The sequence below is a fragment of the Tarenaya hassleriana genome, unplaced genomic scaffold (assembly GCF_000463585.1).
Source record: "Tarenaya hassleriana unplaced genomic scaffold, ASM46358v1 Cleome14, whole genome shotgun sequence".
NCBI classification, from domain to species: Eukaryota; Viridiplantae; Streptophyta; class Magnoliopsida; order Brassicales; family Cleomaceae; genus Tarenaya; species Tarenaya hassleriana.
Genome location: NW_010964598.1, coordinates 893,599 through 917,609, shown reverse-complemented (window position 1 = coordinate 917,609; position 24,011 = coordinate 893,599). Strand labels below are relative to the sequence as shown.

General features: G+C 38.5%; 4 protein-coding genes across 8 annotated transcripts; 3 read left to right on the top strand and 1 right to left on the bottom strand.

Moving 5' to 3' along the window:
* The first annotated feature begins 1,770 nt into the window (after window positions 1-1,770).
* On the top strand, window positions 1,771-13,091 carry LOC104808085 (alpha,alpha-trehalose-phosphate synthase [UDP-forming] 1). 4 transcript variants are annotated; one of them, XM_010533615.2, is made up of 19 exons: window positions 5,554-5,663; window positions 5,781-5,917; window positions 6,348-6,796; window positions 6,931-7,028; window positions 7,193-7,581; window positions 8,111-8,225; window positions 8,372-8,473; window positions 8,675-8,825; window positions 9,194-9,282; window positions 9,713-9,761; window positions 9,912-10,012; window positions 10,203-10,390; window positions 10,516-10,633; window positions 10,928-11,104; window positions 11,186-11,308; window positions 11,708-11,795; window positions 11,878-12,008; window positions 12,092-12,190; window positions 12,522-13,091. In XM_010533615.2, exons 3-19 carry the CDS (start codon window positions 6,409-6,411, stop codon window positions 12,978-12,980), a joined length of 2,865 nt encoding a protein of 954 aa, XP_010531917.1. In that variant the 5' UTR covers window positions 5,554-5,663; window positions 5,781-5,917; window positions 6,348-6,408; the 3' UTR covers window positions 12,981-13,091. The 4 variants fall into 4 exon arrangements, with proteins under 4 accessions (XP_010531916.1, XP_010531919.1, XP_010531918.1 ...); XM_010533614.2 differs by lacking the exons at window positions 5,554-5,663; window positions 5,781-5,917 and adding an exon at window positions 1,771-1,972; XM_010533617.2 differs by lacking the exons at window positions 5,554-5,663; window positions 5,781-5,917 and adding an exon at window positions 5,334-5,397.
* A 450-nt stretch (window positions 13,092-13,541) lies between these two features.
* LOC104808084 (trifunctional UDP-glucose 4,6-dehydratase/UDP-4-keto-6-deoxy-D-glucose 3,5-epimerase/UDP-4-keto-L-rhamnose-reductase RHM1) lies at window positions 13,542-15,837 on the bottom strand. Its single transcript, XM_010533613.2, is given in 7 exon segments — window positions 13,542-13,858; window positions 13,860-14,097; window positions 14,100-14,454; window positions 14,456-14,863; window positions 14,865-14,945; window positions 14,947-15,141; window positions 15,623-15,837. Coding segments are annotated over 6 exon segments (1,458 nt in total). The 5' UTR covers window positions 15,127-15,141; window positions 15,623-15,837; the 3' UTR covers window positions 13,542-13,662.
* Window positions 15,838-16,641: 804 nt separating this feature from the next.
* LOC104808083 lies at window positions 16,642-21,064 on the top strand. Its single transcript, XM_010533612.2, has 12 exons — window positions 16,642-16,974; window positions 17,668-17,859; window positions 17,981-18,190; window positions 18,277-18,366; window positions 18,571-18,648; window positions 18,753-18,917; window positions 19,033-19,344; window positions 19,559-19,824; window positions 19,917-20,079; window positions 20,213-20,550; window positions 20,648-20,725; window positions 20,811-21,064. The coding sequence occupies exons 1-12, from the start codon at window positions 16,816-16,818 to the stop codon at window positions 20,827-20,829; spliced, it is 2,070 nt and encodes a 689-aa protein (XP_010531914.1). The 5' UTR covers window positions 16,642-16,815; the 3' UTR covers window positions 20,830-21,064.
* A 698-nt stretch (window positions 21,065-21,762) lies between these two features.
* Window positions 21,763-23,581, top strand: LOC104808082 (receptor-like serine/threonine-protein kinase At1g78530). Of its 2 annotated transcripts, XM_010533611.1 has the most exons (5): window positions 21,765-22,115; window positions 22,209-22,556; window positions 22,684-22,938; window positions 23,063-23,196; window positions 23,280-23,581. In XM_010533611.1, the coding sequence occupies exons 1-5, from the start codon at window positions 21,980-21,982 to the stop codon at window positions 23,457-23,459; spliced, it is 1,053 nt and encodes a 350-aa protein (XP_010531913.1). In that variant the 5' UTR covers window positions 21,765-21,979; the 3' UTR covers window positions 23,460-23,581. The 2 variants fall into 2 exon arrangements, with proteins under 2 accessions (XP_019057496.1, XP_010531913.1); XM_019201951.1 differs by having other exon boundaries at window positions 21,763-22,556.
* The last annotated feature ends 430 nt before the right edge of the window (window positions 23,582-24,011 follow it).

Below are 24,011 nucleotides of genomic sequence, written 5' to 3'. Positions count from 1 at the left end.
TAATAAATTATGAGAGCAATGGAGTTTGACCAAAGCGTTTCAAGCGACACCGGAAATATCTTTTTTATTATTTAACAAACTTTTCTCTCTTTTTTTTAAATAAATTTTTGTTTCATGTTTTTTTATCTTTTTAAATACTAGAATTCCAATACTTTACAAGTTGCAGCCTTTCGAAAAGAATCGGTATTATTATCCATATAATTTTTGTTAGGATTTCACTGTTAAAGCAATGTAAAATGAGGTACCAAAATAATTTTAAACACATTTTTTTAATTTTGAAAATTCTATATCCACGTAATTTTTATTTTTGATTTAGGTTAATTTTAAAATTTATTTGGAGTATTGATTATATTAAAATTTGTGTATTTTCAAAAGTTTTGATTTTTATTTTATTTTTTTTTTGAAATATCTAATCTATCTTAGTTCCGGTTAAATTAAGAAAATATTTTATGTTAAATCTTAACTATCATATAAATGTTTTAATTTTGGACTGAAATTATTCCGGTGACGCATGTAAAATAAATCCATGCCTGCAGACAGATATACGTGTTAGTTTGTCAGTGCGTGCATTAAATTAAAATGTGCTTGTGCTTATAATAATAATAATAACGATAATAATACTAATAATAATAATAATTAACAGTAACGAGGAGGAGGAAGTTATTGACTATAATAATGATAACAAATATTAAGCAATTAAACAAGTAAAAATGTGACGGGTCACATGATACCCAAGACCAAAAAGTTACACACACAGAGGGCATAAACCATAAAGGTTCTTTTCGCGTTTCCTTATTATATTAATGTTCCGTTATATTTTTTATTACTAGAATTACCATTTTCAAATTTTTGTTTTATTGATTCTACCTTTTTTTTTCCCTTTAAAACTATATCAATTTGGTTATTATTTCAATTTGTTTGGATCGTATTACAGTCGTATTTCTCATATATTCAGTTTTTATTAATTAATTAATTATTTTCATTTATTTATGTTTTTTATATTCAAGTTAAGTTCAATTCAATTAATCTAATTTAAACGTAACATATTTAATCAATTTTGACTGAGTTTGATTTAAATATAATTATATATTATTTTGATTAATACCTTAATGTTATTCTAATTATTATTATTATTAGTTGTTAATGTTAAAGATATAACCAAATTAGATATTACTTTTCCTTATCTATGGTAGATTAGTATGGGCGCATAGCCAGTTTTTTTTTATTATTTGGATAAAGTTTCCACAATTTTAAATGTATATGAGGTATTTATTTCTTTTAATAGGTTTCAGATAAATTTTACGATAAGTTTTATTAAAAATCCATTTTTTTTAAAAAAATGTTACCAAATTGATATGGTAGGCTTGGTAGCCAGTGCCACCATTAAAATTGTGTAACAAAAAGTTTGTGTATAAGTAGAATCTCATTGCTTTTTTAAATAAATAAAAAGGCATTATACAGAAGAGAATATGTTGGATGATTAGTATATCATTATGTGAGACAGAAATAAAATTAATATTCAGAATACCTTAATAATATTTCTCTTTGTCAACAGATTTTATAGTTTATTATTACGAATTTTTTGTAACAAAAAGATAAAAAATGGTATATTTATAATTAAAATATAGATTCGATATATCATTGCCTTTATGGGAGCCATTTTGTTTTTGCTTGGGAAAAGAAATTTTAAAGGAAAAAAAAAAAAGGAATTCAAAAGGAAAGAAAGGGGAACAAATTCCCTCCAAATGATTGGGCCAAAACCAAAGAAGGTCTCTCTCTCTCTCTCTCTCTCTCTATATCCCTCTCTCCGCGCGAAAAGACGATTCTTAGGCTTTCACTCTCTCTCCTCTCCTCTACCCTGCTTCTATAAAATCTCCAGAATTCGTTCCTCTCTCTCTGTCCAACGATCAGTTCCTCACTCGCTTGTTCTCATCGACCTGTGGATTTCTCCGGGATCTCTCGAGCGGCTCAGGTTAGCTTCTAACTCTGACTCGTTATCGTATTCCGTTTGCGAGATTCGTGATCGATTTGGTTGAGCTATTCCATTCGTATTTGTTTCTTCGATTGTTGTTGTTTGTCTTTTTTGTTCAATCGTATTGAAGTGATTGGATCCGGTGTCTAGAGGCGATCACTGAAATCCTGGGGGGGGGGGGGATCTGCTCTGCCTTTCGAATCTGTAACTTATTCTACTTGATGTTTTGTTTGAAATTAGGTTTTTGAAGTGAGTTTTTAGCCGAAGTGGATTGAGTTCTTTTCTCTGGCTCCGAGTTCGTAGAGATAGGGTGGGAATAGATTCGAATTAGGAATGAACTGTGAAGAGATGATAGATTAATTCTAAATAGATGATTGATTTTTGGTCAACAATTTAATCACCGGTTGCGAAGTTGCATCTTCTATAAAACTGAATTAAAATTTGAAATCTCTTAGGTAATTGGTTTAGAGATTAATGATTTACAAATGCAAAACATGATTGAGATCTTAACTTATGCTTGCCGATAATCGGTGGAGAAATGGATTTTCAAAAATCGACATAAAAGCCTTTCTTTGAACATATAAGTAGGAAAGCTACTTCACCTTGTGCATATCCTTATCAGATTCCGGTTACAATCTTTATTCTGATAATTCCAGAAGTTTTCTACCACACATTTGTGAGAAACAAAAAGTACCTTTAAATAGATAATCTTCAGACCTAAAGGCTGACGATGTTCATTCATCTCAATTACTATGGACCCAATCCCATTCTAACACAAGCCTATAAATGAATTTCCAAACTGTGGATTTACATGTCACGTATAATCTAGCTAGAGGCCGCGTCTTTGCAGAAATAAGATTTTTTTATCGTGAACACTCCAAAGATAATGGTCGTGGATTTTTAGCCATCACAAAAGTAAATCTAAATCTCTTTTGAGAAAGAGAAAAGATTCCAAAACAAATGGACCCCATGTAAGATTTGGGTGTAAACATCAGAGACAGTTTGGAATTTGCCCAAAAAAAAAAAAGGGGTTAGTTTAGAGGTCTGCGTGCAAATATTTCAGAGAAATGGTCAATCTAGAGTTCTTGATTCACGTATCCAGGCGGGATCCACAGGATGGTGGAGGCCGTACCTACTTGGATGAGTCACTGAGTATTCTCTCTGAGCTATAATTTTGGGTTGGGCAGTCTTCACGAGATCTGCAATCACAAGCATTCTATTTATCTTTTGATGCTCTGTCACTTGTTTCTCGTGTTTTTCTTTGTCCAATTCTTTTATTTTGCTCACATGTCTTATGGTTCTCCTCTGATGGGGAGAGAGAGCGTGAGAGAGAGAGAGAGAGAACGAGGTAGATATTTTATTTATTTCCTTTGTCTATTTGACGAAGACTAGAGAGACTTCTTCCCTACAAGAGTCAAAACAAAATCTTTTCTTTAAAAATATCGTATCTCTCTTTCAGGAGCTATATGTGACGTTTGGATTTGCGGTTTAAAAATAGGTGGACCACCAAACCATTCTTTCGCTTTCGTTGCCTTTTGTTGCCGACTTGTTATTGGTAGAGCGCATTCTGTCCACAAAAATAGCAATTCTTATTTTTTCGATATCAAGAGTCCCACAACTTTGGCCCATTACATTTTTCTTGATCCGGAATCAATCTTTCATAATATTTTTATAGTTGTAAATCACCTTTTTCCTATTTAAAAGGACCTACCCGCACCCGAGGTAGTGCAAAATGTTTTGCATCTTCCCACCATTAGAGCTACCTTGGTAAGGTGTAAGCTTTTCGCACGAGTTTTCTTACAAGTCATGACTTACAAGACGCATATCCAGAAAGATCTGAGACTTAAGTTTCTATGAAACATTTTCGACCCCACCTCGACACACATTGTTTCTCTAACTTTGTTTTGGTATCCGAGTATCCGAGAATTTTGGATCAAGGTTCAAACTAATTTTAGAACCATGAGTCAACTATGATTTGGAATATATGTATCTTCTCAAACTTGAGATTCGAATTCGGGACGAAACAAACACTTTGTATCCCATTTCACCGGCTAAACTATCCAAGTTTGAGCTTGGTTATCTAGCTTGTGTGATAGTTGGCTTTGATTTTGAAGCCATTTCTTACATAACCTATCGCGATTCATGCAGTGTTAGAAGCTTGATACTCCAAGGGGTTCTTCAAAGTCTAGGCCATTGCAGTCTTTGTCACTAGAATGTTGTAGAAATTCAAACGTCCATCTACCCATTTTTCACATATTACAAACACTTTTTGACAAACATTTTGTTCTTTTTCTTCGAATTAACGACAATATAGTTGCTTCTTGATTGGCATTTTAAAGCCGGTGGTAATTTATCACATTTGGAATATGTTTAGTATCTATGCTAGTGTTTTATTTCCTATTTCTTAACTTCAATCGGGATCTTAGCAGAAAATATTCCCTCCAGTATCAACATCTCTATTTGAAATTCTATGGAACTCCAGAACCAGGCGCCGTTAAGGTAAAAATATTAACAAATTTCTGATAAATCTACAGATCTTAGTAAAAACGAATCTGGATTATTGTTTATAGTCAATTTGATTTTGATGTTACCTCCCGACAAGGATGTTCTTTCGCATGTAACTTGGTTTGGTGTAGACCCAGTCATGTTTCGTCCAGACCAATCATATGTTGTCCAAATGTCTTTCGTGAACTTGGCCATTGCACGGTTTAATTGTTTCTTGTCACGGTATAAGCTTGAATTTCTACTTCTGGATGAAAAAGCCCTTTAAATCAAATCAAATACAAAATAGTTTTTGAGAATTTTATAGGGTAACTTAAGAGTGATGTTTCTTTGTTTTGTGCTAGATTCATTTATTCCCATAGCAGTAAGGGTCGGGAAAATTTGCAGATCGTGGTACATATTTCAATGCCAAATTAAATAAAAAAAAACTCGGTATGCTAAAAGATGATGTTTCCAGAAATTAATTCTGACGAACAGTGTGTACGTTTCATCATCTTGGTGATATTTCCCAAGATGAAATCCGACCAGAAAAATTTAATCTCATGGAAAATGTGCCTCCGGGTAGAGAAACGGGTCCATCTCAGTTGTCTCTCTTAGTGGAGGATATTTATTTTCGTGTACATTGGCCGAAGGAAAAAGAACGGGAAAAAATTGGGGTTAAAAAGATTGGTCAGGCAAAGGAGCGGCTCCAGGATCCGGATAGCCCCGGGACCCACGGGGCAAGTTGGTCTATAAGTAGTAGAGAGAACCCTTCAATGATTGCGTCATCACATACTAGTAATAATCACTGTCAAACTAATTATAAAACATTTCTCCTTTTTTTTTTAGATATATGTTTATTTATTTAAGTTCTGCAGTTACTTGATTTTTTTTTCATAAATACCGGGGGACATCTCCGGCGTCGTCTCCCCTGGGTTATTCTCGTAAGCACCGTCTAATGTTTCATCGACGGTGATATATCCAATCCTTTGATAGTTTTTTGTCGAATTTCGAGATTTTAGAGTATAATTGGTTTGTACTGTTGATATAAAAGATTTCTCGGTCTCTCTGTTCTCGAAAACAGAATCTTTTGGTGTATCACTTGCATGGCTGTGAGGCTCTGTGTACCCTATAAAGCTTACACGAGGATTTTGTTGCTCCCTCGCCATTTTGTTGTCTCTCTCTGCCCCCTGATAATTTCTCTCCCACCGTATTTTTTCCTCTCCTTCTCGGTGTCTTCTTCCTCATATATATATATACACATATATTTTCTCCTTTCGTTTTTGGTTATATATATATATGTAAATATGCTGGTCCTCTCTTGCAGATAAAGACATGAAACCCACCTCAAGAAAAGCCGTAGTTTGAACTATAGGAAAAAGCCCAGCCTTTGTGAATTCCCAGGATCTTGCTTGCGTTAGGAATTACTGACTTTTTCTGAGTGACTGAGAAGGAGGGATTCAGGTGCCCTTTCTTCTTTCATGTTTTTTTGCGCGTATATAATGTTTCTCTGAGTTCAATGTGAGTCTTCACTGATTCCCCAAGTATTTTCCCCTTGAATATCCAAGGATATCGATTGTGATCAACCTTGTCATCTTAGTTTGCATACCTCTGTGCCTTTTGGGGTTCCTGACATACCAACAACCCCAAAATCATGTGGATCCTGTTCTGTTTGTTTTGGCCTTCGGTGTTGCCAATCTGTTTTTATAAGAATTTTCTTAATTAACGCGTATACTGTTAGATGCTTATTGAGATTGCTTCTTTTACTTTGCAGCAGATATGAAATTAGTGTATTGTCATAGACAATGACCTTCCAGATGTTACTATTATTTTAACATATGGCTACATGATCGTAGTTTTTATGTGGTGCTGATTTGCTTTACAACGAATGTAGGTGACGGTGGTTTCACGGAGCCCATAATTTGTACCAAGGTTTTCGGTATTAGGGTGAGCGTATGCCTGGAAACAAGTACAACTGCAGTTCATCCCATATACCGTCATCTCGAACGGAGCGACTCTTGAGAGAAAGAGAGCTAAGAGAGCTGAGGAAGAGCAATAGGGCTCTTAACTCCCACGAAGTGAATGGAAATCCAGAGCTCTTGGAGAATGACCTACGTTTAGAAGGGGACAGTTCTAGGCATTCATATGTTGAGCAATACTTGGAAGGGGCTGCTGCTGCTGCCAGGGCTCATGTTGATTCATGTGAACGGCAAGATGTGAGGCCTTATAGCAAGCAACGGCTGCTTGTCGTGGCTAACAGGCTCCCTGTTTCTGCTGTTAGAAGAGGTGAAGATTCCTGGTCTCTCGAGATAAGTGCTGGTGGTCTAGTTAGTGCTCTCCTGGGTAAGTGATTATTTTCTCATATAGTAGTTATATTGTAGAGAATGAATGTGAAAAACTGTTTTAGAATTCTTTACATGAGGATTTGAGTGTTATATTAGTAGAGAGGTTGATGTATATAGGGTGACCTTTTGAAGGTGTGAAGGAATTCGAAGCTAGATGGATAGGATGGGCTGGAGTCAATGTGCCGGATGAGGTTGGACAGAAGGCACTGACCAAAGCTCTTGCTGAGAAGGTAAGCGGGAGTGTCTTCTTGAGACGTTGCTAGAAATGAAACCTTTTCACTGTTGTGTGGAACTAGATTGTGAATGGTCTTATTCTCTTACTCAACCTTTTCTTTTCCTCACTGGACCATGAATAGCTTAAACTGCTTTCTTATCTTTCTTCTTCTATTTGCAGAGGTGTATCCCCGTATTCCTTGATGAAGAGATTGTGCATCAGTATTATAATGGCTATTGCAACAACATTCTGTGGCCACTTTTTCACTACCTTGGACTTCCGCAAGAAGATCGGCTTGCTACAACCCGAAGTTTCCAGTCCCAATTTGCTGCATACAAGAAGGCAAATCAAATGTTTGCTGATGTTGTTAATAAGCACTACGAAGAAGGAGATGTTGTCTGGTGCCACGATTATCATCTGATGTTTCTTCCTAAATGCCTCAAGGAATACAACAGTAAAATGAAAGTTGGATGGTTTCTCCATACACCATTCCCTTCGTCCGAGATCCACAGAACATTGCCATCACGATCAGAGCTGCTTCGTTCAGTTCTTGCTGCTGATTTGGTTGGGTAAAGTCTCTACTTGCTTCTACCTATTGCTACTACTGTGTCATGATAACAACATGCTTTAACATATTTTAAATTCTGATATTATATCGTAAACATATAAAAGTAAATAGCTTGGTACAAATAGCGTAATTAAGGATAATTAGCTAGGACTTTGATCAGTTAAGCTACCTATAGCAGGAAGTACATTCTAGCATGTCTAATCCTCTCTACGGGTTTTTTGATATAGCTAGCTAGATGGTGTTCTGTTCTCAATACTTTTGTCATTCTTTATGATATAGCTAGGCAGCAGGTATAGCAGGGCATTTCTGTTTAGCAATGGCATCCGATTGTCGATAAAGTTTCAGGGAACAATAGGTGGTGTGCAAATTTATCTGTGACAGAATACTATATGGATTAACCATTGACTCATTTGCTGATTGGATTATCCTTTAGCCGATGAATCTCTCTTGTTCAATAGGTAGGTATTGAGATAGTCATATGCTGCATCTATAGAATTGTGTTAACCTCATATACTTTGTGTACTTTCCAGTTTCCATACATATGATTATGCAAGGCATTTTGTGAGTGCATGCACTCGTATTCTTGGACTCGAAGGAACACCTGAGGGAGTTGAGGATCAAGGCAGGATGACTCGAGTTGCTGCTGTATGGCCAAATTTATAATTGTTTATTGCATTCCTTGATCCTTCACATCGTCAACTATAAGTCTATCACTTATCGGTACACACTGCCACTTTCAACGTCTTTGCTGACAACCTTGTAACAGCACTTGGTTTTGTTTCGTATCCCAGTTTCCCATCGGAATAGATTCTGAGCGGTTTATACGAGCACTTGAAGTCCCTGAGGTCCAACAACACATGAGAGAATTGAGGGAAAGATTTGCTGGCAGAAAGGTACCGCTGCTTTATAATCTTTTCATATTTAAAGCCTCAGGTACCAATTGAAGAAGAGAACAACCTCCAAATAGACGGTTATCATTTTAAACCTAACTGCACTTGAAGCTATTCAAGAGCTCTTCTGAGGTTGCTAAATGGAGGATTTACATTCAGTGATTCTTCCCTCCTCTTCACTTGATGAAATAACTCTGTTTGCAGGTGATGTTAGGTGTTGATCGCCTTGATATGATCAAAGGGATCCCACAAAAGATTCTAGCATTTGAAAAATTTCTTGAGGAAAACCCAACCTGGCGTGATAAAGTGGTCTTACTGCAAATAGCGGTGCCAACGAGGACAGATGTCCCTGAATGTATGCCTTCTGTCTGACTTTGACTTCCTTCTGTTTTCTGGTTTATAGTTTCTTTGCTTAGATTTGACATCTTTGAAATGGTTTCTGTTTCTGCTTCACTGTTGAAGCATTAGAAAATCTACAAATGTAAAAACTGAGTAGTTGCACTGAAATCCATTAATTTCTTATGAACTGGTTTGAATACAGGATAGCATGAAAATCATGTGACAAAACATTCAGTTACGTATAGTAGTCCATCAGGCTACCTAGGATGCTTTGTGTCGTTGATGTACAGTAACTTAAACACTCTTAAACGATACATGAATTTCCTTTTTGATATATGTGATTGTTTGCATCCTTGTGCTCCTTATAATTTTGTGATTTTGCAGATCAAAAACTCACAAGTCAAGTTCATGAGATTGTCGGACGCATTAATGGTCGTTTTGGGACACTGACTGCTGTGCCAATACATCACCTGGTCTGTTTCATTTCTTCCTACTTGTTCAGTTAGTTGGATATCATTATGGCTTCTGGTCAGCTTTAATATCTTTCATGGCAAGGGACACAACGTTGTCAGATTTGAAGCATTAACACAAGAGCTTCTGAGTATCATCGTATTTTAGGATTATGGATTTGGAAATGATTTTAGCTAATATGTTTATTGGTAAACAAAAGATTCCTAGTATCACGCTGGCATATATGGCGACATTATCCGGATCTTATAGCTTAGAATTGCAAAGTAAGGTCTTCATGTTGGTGTTGGAGCAGTTTTGATTACAAATCCCTTGTTGTAGTTGTCAGTTAAATTTCTAGGATATTGATTTTCTGGTAAGCAGACCCCAAATAAACTTGGGATTAAGGCGGTATTGTTGTAATGATTTTCTGATACGAATTTCCTCTTCTACCAGGATCGTTCTCTGGACTTTCACGCCTTATGTGCAGTTTATGCTGTCACTGGTAATTGTCTGACCACCAAGTTATAGTCAAATATACTTTCTTTCTGAATACAGTTTGATGAAGTGTTATCCTTGTGAGCTAGTACTGGTAAGCTTGATCAAAGACATTGCATCTGCAATGTAATAAGTTTTCTTCGTGCCTTTTCTTCAGATGTAGCACTCGTAACATCTCTGAGAGATGGGATGAACCTTGTGAGCTATGAATTTGTTGCTTGCCAAGAGGCGAAAAAGGGAGTTCTCATTCTCAGTGAAGTAATACCTCGTACTTCTAAGCCAAATTATGCATTAATTTTATATCGATATATCACTTACTGGGACCAAAGATATCTTAGTCGACATAGTTTTTATGTTATATATTTTCTTACATTCTGCGATCTTCAGAAAAAAAAGAACACATTATGTTTGTTTAGTCAAAACTTAACAAGTTGTATGTGTTCCACAGTTCGCAGGTGCTGCGCAGTCTCTTGGTGCCGGGGCCATTCTTGTGAATCCTTGGAACATAACAGAAGTTGCAGCTTCCATCGGACAGGCCCTAAACATGTCACAAGAAGAGAGGGAATTGAGACATCAACACAACTTTCATCATGTAAAAACTCATACTGCTCAAGAATGGGCAGAAACTTTTGTGAGGTATGGTTAATCAATTGCATATAGAAACCTTCTCTTCAAGAACTTGTCTGAAGTGTGTGTACTCCTTGCTTTAGACAAAAGCACCATTATTAAGTATTTGAATCAAAATAATTGAAAATTCGCAGTGAATTGAATGACACTGTTATAGAGGCCCAGCTACGAATTAGCAAAGTCCCACCCGAGCTTCCACAACAGGATGCAATTCGAAAGTACTCCCAGTCTAACAATAGGTTGCTGATCCTGGTAAGTTCCACTTTAAAATTAAAATGAGTCCTCAGGAATTGTGGATCTGATTTGATGATTCTGTTAATTTCTAGTTTGTTTGATTTATTCATCTCCTAAATCATTTTTTTAGGTGTCTTATATGTGATTCTCATCATAGCTGTAATTGTAAAACATGGTTTCATTTCTATAGTAAGCTTTTAATGTAGAGAACCTCGTCTATGCTGAAGATACATCGTCATCGTGTCAAATCGGTGCTCACTAAAAGCACCATTACTTTGGTTTAATTTGATCTGTGACCGTCAAAACGTTCAGGGTTTCAACGCAACACTGACTGAACCTGCGGATAATCAAGGGAGAAGAGGTGACCAAATCAAGGAATTGGATCTTAAATTGCATCCGGAGGTTAAAGGGGCATTAAAAGCACTATGCAGCGATCCGAGAACAACGATAGTTGTACTGAGTGGTAGCGGAAGAACTGTGTTGGACAAGGTAAATACCTTTCCCTTTCCCCCCTTCCCTTCTCTTGTCATCATATCATACACACCGCCACTGACTTCATGCTTGATTCAGAACTTCTGTGAGTACGATATGTGGTTGGCAGCGGAAAACGGGATGTTTTTGAGGCTTACAAACGGAGAGTGGATGACAACAATGCCCGAACACTTGAACATGGAATGGGTCGATAGCGTGAAGGTAGTTTCACAGTTCCACCATTCCTGTTTACTAACTAGTGCGGACATTTCGAATTTCAGTTCGGGTTCGATTCCGTTATATTCGGATTCGGTTTGTCCTGTTTTAGAAAATGTTTTTATATTAGATTCGGTTTTGTTCGATTTTGGTCTCGGGTGCTAATGATAGAAATATTCATTTTCTAAATAAATTTTTACTTTTTGGTTATTTTTATAGTTGGATTTAGAAAAACCATACCCGTTCAGTTTCTATATTGATTTTGGTTTGGTTATGGTCTTGTGTTATTTGATTCAGATCGGTTTGGTTTATGCATAACCGAACTAGATGCTGCCCACCATACGTCCTACACATAGAGATTCTGTGCTTCCCTCCCTGAACTTTCTGGTCATCTGTTTTTTGCAGCATGTTTTCAAGTACTTTACCGAAAGAACTCCGAGGTCACACTTTGAAGTACGCGAGACTTCGCTCGTATGGAACTACAAATACGCAGGTAATTTCTCGTATAGTACGAAACCCTGAACGTCTCTGATGATTCTGTTCCTGAAACACTAGTCTCTTCTCTGTTCCTGTAGATGTTGAATTCGGAAGAATTCAAGCAAGAGACCTGTTACAGCATCTGTGGACAGGTCCGATCTCGAACGCTTCAGTTGATGTCGTTCAAGGAAGCCGTTCTGTCGAAGTTCGGGCAGTTGGTGTCACAAAGGTAATTCCATCTTTACCTTCCCTGCTTCTCCATTCCACTTCACCTCATTGTATCCTCTACAATGACTTCTTTCTATTACCTAGGGAGCAGCGATTGATCGGATTCTTGGAGAGATAGTTCACAGCAAGTCGATGACGACACCGATCGATTATGTCTTGTGCATTGGTCATTTCCTTGGAAAGGTAAAGCTCCACGAGACTTAACTTCCTATTAAAAGTAGGGGTGATTATTTTGGGTTCGATAATATTCAGATTGTTTGGATTTTAGAAAAATTATACCCATTCCTTTTTTTGTTGGATTTGGTTTAGTTTTTATTGATAAAAATAATTATTTTCAAAATAAAATTTTGTTTTTTTAATAATTTTTATATTTAGTTCAAGTTAAGTTTTTCTTGTTTTAAAAAAATTACACCAATTAGATTTTCGTATTGGATTCGGTTCGGTTCTATATAACCGAACTGAAATGGCCACACCTCAGAGTCTAGATGTTGATGTAAACCTCAACGTGCTGCAGGACGAAGACGTTTATACCTTCTTCGAACCAGAACTTCCGTCTGATATCCCAGCCATCGCTCGGGCCAAGCCATCTGATGGATCGAAGCCGACGGGAGAGAGACGTCCGCCTTACAAGTCATCGCAGATCAAAAGCGGAACGAAGTCATCATCATCCTCACCATCTTCCTCCTCCTCCTCTGCTTCCAACAACAACAACAACAATCACAAGTCGCATAAACCCTTGCAGGCTTCCGAGAAGAAATCGTCCAACCACGGACACGGTTACTCGAGGCGTCCTTCTCCCGAGAAGATCTCCTGGAACGTTCTTGACCTCAAGGGCGAGAATTACTTCTCCTGCGCTGTGGGCCGTACCCGAACCAGCGCTCGTTACCTCCTCAGTTCCTCCGACGACGTTGTTTCCTTCCTCCAGAATCTCGCGGACTCGGCCACCTTCATGAACGGATCTTTCTCACCTTGAATCCGAGTCCACGACAGAGATTGAACATTGTTTTGTACAACGACAGAGTGTTATGACAACATATGGTAGAAATAAAGTGATGAATGCATAACGCCGCAATTCTCAGTGACATCGGCTTTGCCTATTCCAAGTCTGGGCCAATGTAATCCCTATACGTCTCGTTGTGAAGTTCCAAATTCCCTGAGGTCTTCCCCTGGCTGTGTCGATCGTCGAGAACCGTCATGACTTTGTTTGTTATGAAAGTTCCGCGGGTGCTGGAGAACAGAGGATATCGGCATTCTTACCCCTCAGTGTGCACACTTTGTCAAACTCCAACAAATGTGCAGAATGATCCTTACCATGTTAAGATACACAGTAGGGATGACCAATTCTGTTAATAATCGAATAACCAAACCATACAACACAAGAGAGTTTCTAAACCGAATAGATATGGTTTCTCTGGAAAAAATCCGTATCTGAACTGAATAAAAATTTCGTAGAAAAAATGAGCATCTTTAATCTTTATCAATTAAAAAAATAAAACCGAACTGAATAAAAAATTAACAAAAACTGAAAATTCCGTTGAAAAACGACTTTTTTTATCAATAAAAATCGAACCACAATCGAATACAATATCATCGAACCGAACTGAAACTCGAAACGACCCACCCTAGTAGAGAGATGTTTTGTGCTATGAAATTTTTTACCATTGCTTGGTTTTCGAGTAGTAAGAATCGATAAAGTTAGGGGTATCTTCCTCTTTGAAGCCAAGGCCTGAACCGAGCGGATGATTCTCATTGTACTCGAATATACAACCTGTGGCGAAATTCATCATCAGCAGCCCGTGTTCTCTGCAGACATAAGCCAGAGTCAAGGTCCCATCCACATTGGCTCGGAGTCTCGCACCAGTCAACGTTTGGTCTCCCGGTCACACCAGCAATGTTGATTACATGAGTTGGCTTAACGCTCTGAATATCTTGCAAGAGGGACAATCGATCCTCCAGCCGCCCTTTTCCATACTCAAATGCTATTCCTTGCTTCTCACACAACTTCCCGAGCAGCCCCCCGATCCATTCAGTCCTTCTGTAAACCAAGAATTTCAGAGGCGGGTTTTGCGGAACCACCATATGGGTCTGACTCCAGAGGAAGCTCCAGAATTCTCCTCAGACCCATCAAAATGTCAGCCACCGGGCATCATCAACATCCTTGGGTGAGGAAACAATGCTCCAGATACATCTACTCACCAATCTGGGTTCTGAGTGTACCATTCCATTGTCTTCTTCAGCCCTTTTTGCCAAGTTGTCCTCACTGACCATCCCAAGTTCTTAAGCTTCTGATCATCGAGGAAGTACCTCTGGTCGTTGAAAGGTCTGTTCTCAACAAATTTGATGCTTGCCTCGGGGTCCATGTTGAAGATTTCGCAAATATCTTTGGCAACATCAATCACCCTCCTCTCCTTCTTTGTCCCGATATTGTAAGCATGGCCGACTTCCCCCCTTGTGGAGGAGAATACACTCAAACGCCTCAGTAACATCCTCGCAGTAAACGTAGCTCCGGACATTGGATCCATCTCCATGGATTGAAAGTGGATTCGCTGTCATAGCCAGCAATATGAACTTCGGAATCAACTTCCTTACAGGTAGGCTGTATGATCTATCGTAAGCCATAACGAGCATTTAAGCTGCAGCTTTTGTTGCAGTGTAAGGATTCGTAGGGAGAAGCTGGGAAGCCTCGTGGTTACCGACAATGGCATCCTCATCGGTCTGACCATAGACTTCATCAGTGCTCACATGGATGGACCTCCTGATCCGATCAGTCATCTTGCAAGCTTCGAGAAGGACATGGGTCCCGTAAATGTTGTCCTTAGTGAGCTGGAAACTGTTTCCGAACGAGTTGTCGCCTGTCGGCATGGGTCTGAGCAGCGAAGTGCATTATAGTGTCAATGCCCTCTGTGATGAGCAGGTAGTTCACCAAGTCAGCACTGGCAAATATCACCCTTCACAAACTTGAAGTTGGAAGACGATTTCGACGGATTGAGATTCAAACAGGAGTCGAGTTTTTCCAGAACGACGGTCTTTGTAATCCGGATTAGCCTATTGGCGACATGGGAGGCGATGAATCCAGCCGCTCCAATGATCAAAATAGTCTTGGGAGTGTAGAACACCATGAGAAAACGAATGCCCTGCTTTCGAAAACGAAGCACGAGGTCGGATGGATCTTAATACATAGTAGGTAGAATCCAAATTCACAACAGGATACACACAAGCTCACATGCAAGTCACAATCAGAGAGAAATTCCTAATCTGAGTATGAAATGAAATGAACAGAGTGAGAGGGAAAGAAACTTCGATACGTAGCAAGTATCACGCACACTGATGAACTCTTCAAAAATCGAAACGAGATCATACCAGTCTACTCCACGAATTCCGGATACCACTACGAATATCAAAATATTCTGGAAACGTTGATACAAGATCGAGATTCACGGGCAAAATCAACAGATCTAACGCACTAAATCAAACGTGAATAGTTGAGACCCAGCAACTGTAGTGCTCAAACCGCAGATCCAGATCAGAGAAGTAAAAAAAAAAATCCAGAAAATTTCGATCCAGAAACGGATCCATCGTCGAAAAAAAAGCAATTTCACGAGATTCGAAGCTTACCCCTCAAAATTCAGACCACAATCAGCGAAACCCAGATTGAAGAAATGAGAGACGTAGAGAAACGGGTGAAGAAATGGAGTGTGAGACCAAGAAGCTAAGGAAACGGAGGGGAATAAAATCAAAGGATCTCGAGCACGAAGCTGTTCGAGAGGGAAACTGATCATATATACATTATGGAATTAACATAATGTACATTACTACAATACTACCTTTCCTAAGAACAAGAGAGACTTGGCCGGGCAATTTTGCTTATTAACCGAATAATCGAGCCGAATCGAAGCGAATAAGATGTAATCATATCCGAACAGATTCCGATATCAAAATCGAACGATTATAATTTCTTTAAACCCGAATGAACTGAATAAAAAAATAACCTAAAAAACCGATAATTTTTTTTTAAAAATAAATATTTTGCGAAAACCGAACCAAACCGAACCGAAGTTTATATAAAAACCGAATGGTTATAATTTTTCTATAAACGAAATAAATAAATCCGAATATAACCGAACCGAAACTCGAAATAACCACTCGTGCACCCATATGAGGAACTATATTACTTTTCCATAATTCTCAAAATAAATATAATCGTAACATGTGAATATAAGTGTTTTTTTAAAGTATGACCCACAAATGATTTTTTTTCTTTTTTACCTAATTTTATAAAATTAAGAAAAAATGTTTAGAATATTTTTATTTTTATATAATATTTTGAGGCTCAATATTTGTGTTTAGTGGGGGTTTTCTTGAATTTTGAAGCGCCTCTATGAATGATAAATACTTTGCACTGTTTAAAATTTTTAATAGATGTACGAGATTAGATGATACAATGGTTTTTTAGGAAAAACAATTCTCAATTTTATCCAAAGGAAACGCAATCATTGGCTGTTCACATTTGAGTCATCTGGTCGCGAAGCAGAGGATTATATCTCTTCAGAACGCCGAACCACCGAAAGACGGTACCAACCGTTAAGTAACGGCCGTCAAAATCGTTGAGATAGGAGGAAAAAAAAAAAAGGAGGAAGAGAGAGCGCCTCCGAGAATTCAGTTTCCTTTTAGCTTTTGTTGGTCTGTTTGGGTAACGCAAGAGAGAGCGAGCGAGCGAGCGAGCGAGCGAGAGAAAGAGAGGGTTTCTTCTGAGCACGCGGGTTTAAGGGTTTCTCTTCAAACAGCTTTTTTTGTTGTTGTTGGGATTAATGGAGGGCGATTGCTTAATCGATACTGACAAATACTCTCTTTTGGAGGATTTCAATGTCGATGTTGAAGTGCAAGATGAAGACTTTGAGGCTTTTTCCCTTTGTTTCTGGGTTTATCTCTTCAATTCCACTACATTCCCCTCCACAATCATCAGACAGGTGAGTTTTCGAAGACTAGAGAACGACCTTAATTCTCGTACTTGACCAAAACTGTGCCTCCTTTCTTCCTCGGGATGCATCTGAACTTCGGCAGAGTTTCTTTTGTCTTGTGTTGGTTTCCATTCTATGATATGATTGATTTCGGCTGCTCTGTCTGGTAAAGTTTTAAACTTTTGTGTCCCCTTTTATAGCCTTGGTATGATTTTCTCACTTGTCGATTACTTCGTGCGGGCTTAAAAGAGGGGAAAAGATGGGAATTTGATCTGCTTCTGTGAAATTTGAGTGTGAACTTGCAAGACTGGTATGCTATGCTGCTCATGGCGATTTTATGTTAAGGCAGGCAGTCATGTTTGGCTTGTACAAGCACTGATTGATATATGGTTTTTGTATTTTCTTCATGTTCATTTTTTATGGGGGCAAGGATTCATCTCAATGGTTTGTGTAGAGGTACTTGTTACGATATGATTTTAATGATTCATCATTGGGTGTATAAGGTATTTCTAAACCTGTCTTCTGCATCGTATTGAAGATACTGTATGTTTCCCGTGTTTTACCCGGTCTCTAGTATATAATTCTGTACTGATGGTTGCTGGTATTTATCATTTTTGACCTGCAAATGTCTTGTTTATCCTCCTCGATACCGTATTAAGTTTGTTGTTTTTCCTTGTTTTTTCCATGTTGCTTTCGTTGTAGGTTCACTCTGCTATGAGTGTTAGTGCACCGTTCCTTGTTTTAGACGAAAACAAGAATATGATGCTTCTGCCATTGACTCTCCTACACAAGGAAGCTCCCGATCCTGTAAATACTGCTTCATGGACAGAAGTGCCTAGTGTATCTACAAAAGCTGAGTTTCCTCTTGAAAAATGGGTTCATGTCGGGTGCGAGGTAAGATGTCACTCGGGATTCTATTTATCAGTTAGTAGTTTATTTATTGTGCTATGCCTCCTGTCCGGATGTCCTTTTTCTTTAGATATATCTAATTCTATCGGTTGCTTCTATGAAGTAGGTTTCTAGACATTACATGCGCCTTCATATTAATGGAGACATAGTTGGAGAGCAATTACTGACTTCTTTGCTGCCCAAAGACACCAATCCAGAGTTCCCTGGAAAGATATCGCTATTCAGTGTTGGTGGAGATGGTTATAGCGTGCAGGGTTTCATCCAATGTGCAGAAGTTTTACCTGCCAGTGTCCCTGTAACGTGTCACTATGTGAAGGTTTGTGGCTAATTTTGCTGTTCTTCTTCCTTGTCAACCCTCCTGTCCTAACCTGCCATTTCATTTTCTTTCATCCGCTTCGCCAGGACCCACCTCTATGGTTGTCGGTTGATAAGCCATCCACCTCTGGGATTGAATTAGATGATGATGGTGTTTGGAGTATTGTTGGTGGAAAGGTATGAGTTTCTAAATCTCGTAACAGCAATCTCAATTAACCTTGAAAAGTTTTCCTATGTGAAATCCTGACGACTCTTTTCCAATCAGTCACTAATGGAGAATATATTCTTCGAGTATGATAAATGATGTTTGCAATAATTTGCTTGATGCCTCTTTCTGTAGCTAAACTGATCACAGAATAAAAATATGTCCTTGTTTTATAGGCATCTTGCCGGAGGATTTTTTCCTTGGATGTTATTTTATCCAATGCTGTTGGACATCATGCTCGCAAGGATGTGCAGGTTCAAACTCTTTTAGACTTTCTGATCACATAGATCTACTAACTTCCTACATTTTTTTTTTTGCATTCTGAAATTCAGGGTATTGTGAATTGGTTGATATGCAGGTCGTGGCTTCACTCTTGTATGTCGATAGTGGGACGCCTGTGGAGCAGACGAATGAGACAGAGGCTCCCCTTTTGGCAAGTCATGAAGGAGTCGAGTTTTCAGCTGGTGATAGACCTATTAAATTATTGAATGGACGTGCCACCTTTAAGCTCAAGATATCTCAGGTGATGATATGATAAGATTTGACTAAGACTCGTTCTCATTCTGTTCACTTTCTGAGTTGCTCATTCCAGTTATAACAAGGATTCCTCTTAAGATTTTCATCCTTGCGTTTTCCAGCTTTCATCCAAGAGTGACAACAGGTTGTTCTGCATCAAATTTGAAATACCGAATGTTAAGGGTTATCCTTTCCTCGAAGCTGTTACCAACCCAATTCGTTGCATTTCGAGGAGCCGTGATACCATGCCTAAAAGGGTGAACCACGTTGATCATCCAGTAGGTGGAGTCCCTACACTTGTGTCAAGTAACACATCACCCGATCTTCATTATGATGCTTCCTCGGTGAAGAGGGTCAGGTTGGGAGAAGAAAGGATTTCTGATAGGGAGGAACCCGTTCAACAACACAACTCTCTGACCCAGGCCTCAAGACAGGTATTCAACTTTTTTTTTCCTTTTCCTTCTGTGTCAAAACCTTCTGTTATCGAAACAGCATCCTTGATTCTCTGGATCATGTCTTAAGACCCATGACGGTGTGGGAACAAGGACCATTCTCTGGATCATGTCTTAAGGGGTTGAAAAAGTGAGTTTGTTTAATTTATAGCTTTTCTTCTGCATATTTATGTTAACTTGCTGTTTCTATGATTAGTTTGAGAATGGAAATGGCATGAGTATGGAGTGGAGACCTCAGAACAATGAAGAAGAGAACTCTTCAACTGATTCAGACAGCGCAGAAATGAGAGATTCAGTTTTCAGGAGATACACGATTTCAGACTCAACCATTTTCAGATACTGCCTTGGAAACTTGGCGGAGAGGTCTCTCCTTCTGAAGGAAATCACGAACAATTCATCAGACGAGGAAGTTTCCGAGTTTGCAGACCAAGTTTCTCTGTATTCTGGATGTTCCCACCATGGGTAGTTAACTTGCTTACATCTGCTGCATGCATCTGAGGAAAAGTTCTGGTTTGATATTTTGTAAATAAACGTCTTTTTTTTTCAACTTTCAGCAATCAAATCAAAATGGCGAGAAAACTGATAGCTGAAGGAACAAATGCGTGGATGCTGATCTCTCGGAACAATCAACATGTTCATTGGCATAGTGCAGTTTGTGAGATTGAAGAACATTTCATGAGGATTGCCCAATGTAGCAGTAGATCTCTCACACAACAGGTATAAGTACACACACACACACACACACACACATATATATTTAAGTAACTTCATCCTGCGTACATATCTATATATATACACCTGTGGTAAAATCTGCGGGTTTGACATGGCATCTCACAAAAAACTGTATCAGGATTTTGAGCTTCTAAGAAGAATATCGGGATGCTATGAGTACATGACGCAGGAGAATTTTGAGAAGATGTGGTGTTGGTTGTTTCCGGTTGCAAAATCCATTTCCAGGGGATTGATAAATGGGATGTGGCGTTCTGTGTCACCCAAATGGATAGAAGGCTTCATCACTAAGGAAGATGCTGAAATTTCTCTTCAAGGTCAAGAACCGGGCACTTTCATTCTCCGCTTCCCTACTTTAAGAAGCTGGCCTCACCCTGATGCCGGTAGCTTGGTTGTGACTTATGTTGGCCATGATTTCTCTATTCGCCATCGCCTTCTCACCCTCGATCACATTTCCAAGTATCTCTCTCTCTCTCTCTCTCTCTGATCACTTCTCATGCATAAGACCAACATAGCTTATGTCCTTTCTCCTGCCTATTGTTCTGTTGCTGGTTAGTCCTAGAGAAAGCTACATGGATGCGAAACCGCTACAGGACATGCTGTTGGCAGAACCCGAGCTCTCCCGGCTTGGAAGGTCAGAAGTTCATTCTCTTGGATAGAAGATATTATTTCAGGAAACAGAGATTGACCCGGAAAAGTTCTTTTAATCTGTTATGCAGGATCATAAGAAGCCATTGAAGCTACAATATAGCTTTGTACATCCATGAATCAGGGGTTTGTTTCTTCTATCTCAAGATTTGAAACGTATCAGCAAGTTCACTCATAGCACTTGTCCAAAAGGCCCAAATCTCTACAGTTTAGGAAATTGTAAATTCCGATATGTGAATCTGCCTGAACCGGCGTCATCCTGGTCGGCTTTTAATGCAGAGAAATTTGAACTCGGGGGGAATTTTCTCCTCTCTCTCTTTTTTCACCTCTGAGTGTGAAGGCAGAACTTTCCAGCTCAAAAGCAGGTTTTTAGACTCTAGGGCTGTAAGAAAATTTTGATTTTTTTTTTTCATAATTCGGAAGTTCAACGAATACCAATTACATATCTATAGAGAACCAGAGAATTTTCTCTCCAAAATCTTTCTATTAAATCCAAAATTCGAAATGAAAATGTTAGAGAAAAAAGAATCCCATGCAATTGGTATTATTATCAATAATTATGGGGTTTGATCAGAGGAAGGTCAACGACAAACTGGTGAGTTTCCATATCGTCCAGCTTCTACTTGTCTGTAAAAAAGACAGAAGATGAATCAAGAACTTCTCCCCTTTCACACACTGTTTTTTTCTTTCTCTTTAAGACCGCAATATATCAACGAATAATTGAAAGGCTCGACAACACAATCCCACCTAAGCTTGTCACGTCGGAGATCCGGATATCATATTATACACACAAAAAAAAAATACCCAGATCGTCAATGTAACGATGTGTGTTACGTAAACCACGGTGGATGCGGACGAAAAACTCGACACGTGTCATCAGTTGATTTGCTGCCAGATACGCAGTTCACGAGTTCAAGGCAGATACTCTCCCCCGATATCAAATGTTTAATAACTTCACTTTAGATTTAATGTCCTAACCAAAAGTGGAAAGACAGAAACCAGAGATAAGGAGATTGGCTGCAAAAGTATGATTCCATTTGTGGTGAAGAAACTCTGACACAAAGCACGCACCTAATTCCCATTTTCACATCAGCTTTTTTTTTTTCATGACTGGAGATTTGTAGATTCAGACACTGGGAAATAGGATAAAAACCAAAACCTCTGAGACTGAGTGTCTTTGACGCGTCTCTTGCGCGATTAAGGAACAGGAGCTTTCGAGAAGAGTTTGTGCAGCGTAACAATGGCGGATGCGAAGGAGAAAACGTTGTACATAACAATCTCTGTGGTTGCTTTCGTGGTTGGGAAAATCGCCATTGCGATTCTCATCTACAAGAGATGGAAGAGAAAGCATACCGTTCATGCAGATGGGTTTTCAGGTACGTTTTCTTCACAAAGGGTTTCCCAAACATTAGATCTTCGGATTCTGCTTTATACAATGACGTATTTCCGAGTTTTCGGTGAGTTTGCAGTTAGAGGAGGAGGGAAAATGGTGATGTTTAGATCTCCGTTGGTTCAGTCTTTTCCATCCGACATGTTTTTGAAGAAGACGTTGAAGCTGACAAACAAAGACATCCTTGGCTCCGGAGGATTTGGAACTGTATACAGATTGGCCATCGATCATTCGACAGTGTTTGCTGTGAAGAGGCTGAACCGAGGAACTTCTGAAAGAGACAGAGGGTTCGAGAGAGAGTTGGAGGCAATGGCCGATATAAAACACAGAAACATCGTCAATCTCCACGGATACTACACTTGCCCACATTACAATCTCCTCATCTATGAACTCATGCCTAATGGAAGCTTGGATTCTTTTCTGCACGGTACGCGTATATATACATACATATACGTGTATAAAGGCGAAACAAGTGCAAAACCGCGTATATGCATGTTTTTTGCTTTCTACATGGTACGTGTATACACACATATACGTTACGTATACTGATGCAGGAAGATCGAGAGAGGAAAACGTTCTGAATTGGGCGTCGAGGTACAAAATAGCGGTGGGAGCAGCGAGAGGGATATCATACCTTCACCATGATTGTATTCCGCACATCATTCACAGAGACATAAAGTCGAGCAACATACTTCTCGATCAGAACATGGAAGCTAGGGTTTCTGATTTCGGTTTAGCCACATTGATACAGCCCGACAAGACACACGTCTCGACGTTTGTTGCCGGAACCTTCGGATACTTAGCTCCCGGTTTGTGATTATTCGACCCGAGAAATAATAACAAAAAACTCTAAACTAGCATTAGGGTTTTGCAAGAAACTAACTAGAAATCATTCAAAGAAGTTTGGTTGATTCTTGTGTTGTTTTTTGACAGAGTATTTTGATACGGGGAAAGCGACTATGAAAGGCGACGTTTACAGCTTCGGGGTCGTTCTTCTTGAGCTGGTGACCGGTAGAAAACCGACAGATGATCAGTTCTTTGAGGAGGGAACCAAGCTTGTCACTTGGGTTAGTTTCTTATGACCTTAAAGTTCAAGATTTGGCTATATGTGTACTAGGGTTTTATATATATGTTGTAAAATGATGAACAGGTGAAAGGAGTGGTTAGAGATGGAAGAGAAGAGTTGGTGATAGATAACCGGTTAAGAGGATCTCCGGTTCAAGAGATGCAAAATGTGTTCGGTATAGCGATGATGTGTCTTGAACCGGACCCGTCCATGAGACCCACCATGGTCGAGGTTGTCAAGCTGCTCGAACAGATCAAATTTTAAAAATAAAATAAATAAAACTTTTCTTCATCTGAATCTGTTTGGTTACATGTAACTGAACTCTTGAGTACTTTGGAAAGTAGCGTCTAATAGTAGAAAAATGTGTAGAGGATCTCATTATTTAATATATAACATTATTAGATTTATGGATAGAAAATACAATTAATATAAATATCTAAAATATAAAATCATATAATATTCTAAGATATTATTCGTATGTCTTGATAATATTTTTAAATATACCTTTAGAAAAATGTGATAAAGAGTATTAATGGAGTGTGTGAAGTTGCATGTGATATTTTGCTTAAATGTGAAAATTTGTTCAAGTGGTGACAATTACAATTTTATTAATTACAGAGAAAGATAACTTTATATATATATATACACATTATATTAGATAGATTTCATATATGAGACATCAAGCCTTTTTTTGTTTTAATTGAACTTTGGTCGGACAAAGTCTTTCGCTGCCCTTTTCTTGTGTCGCAAGTTAACGCTTGGAATTAATTTCATTATGCAATTGAACTCAAGCCATGCATATATATATGTATGTAT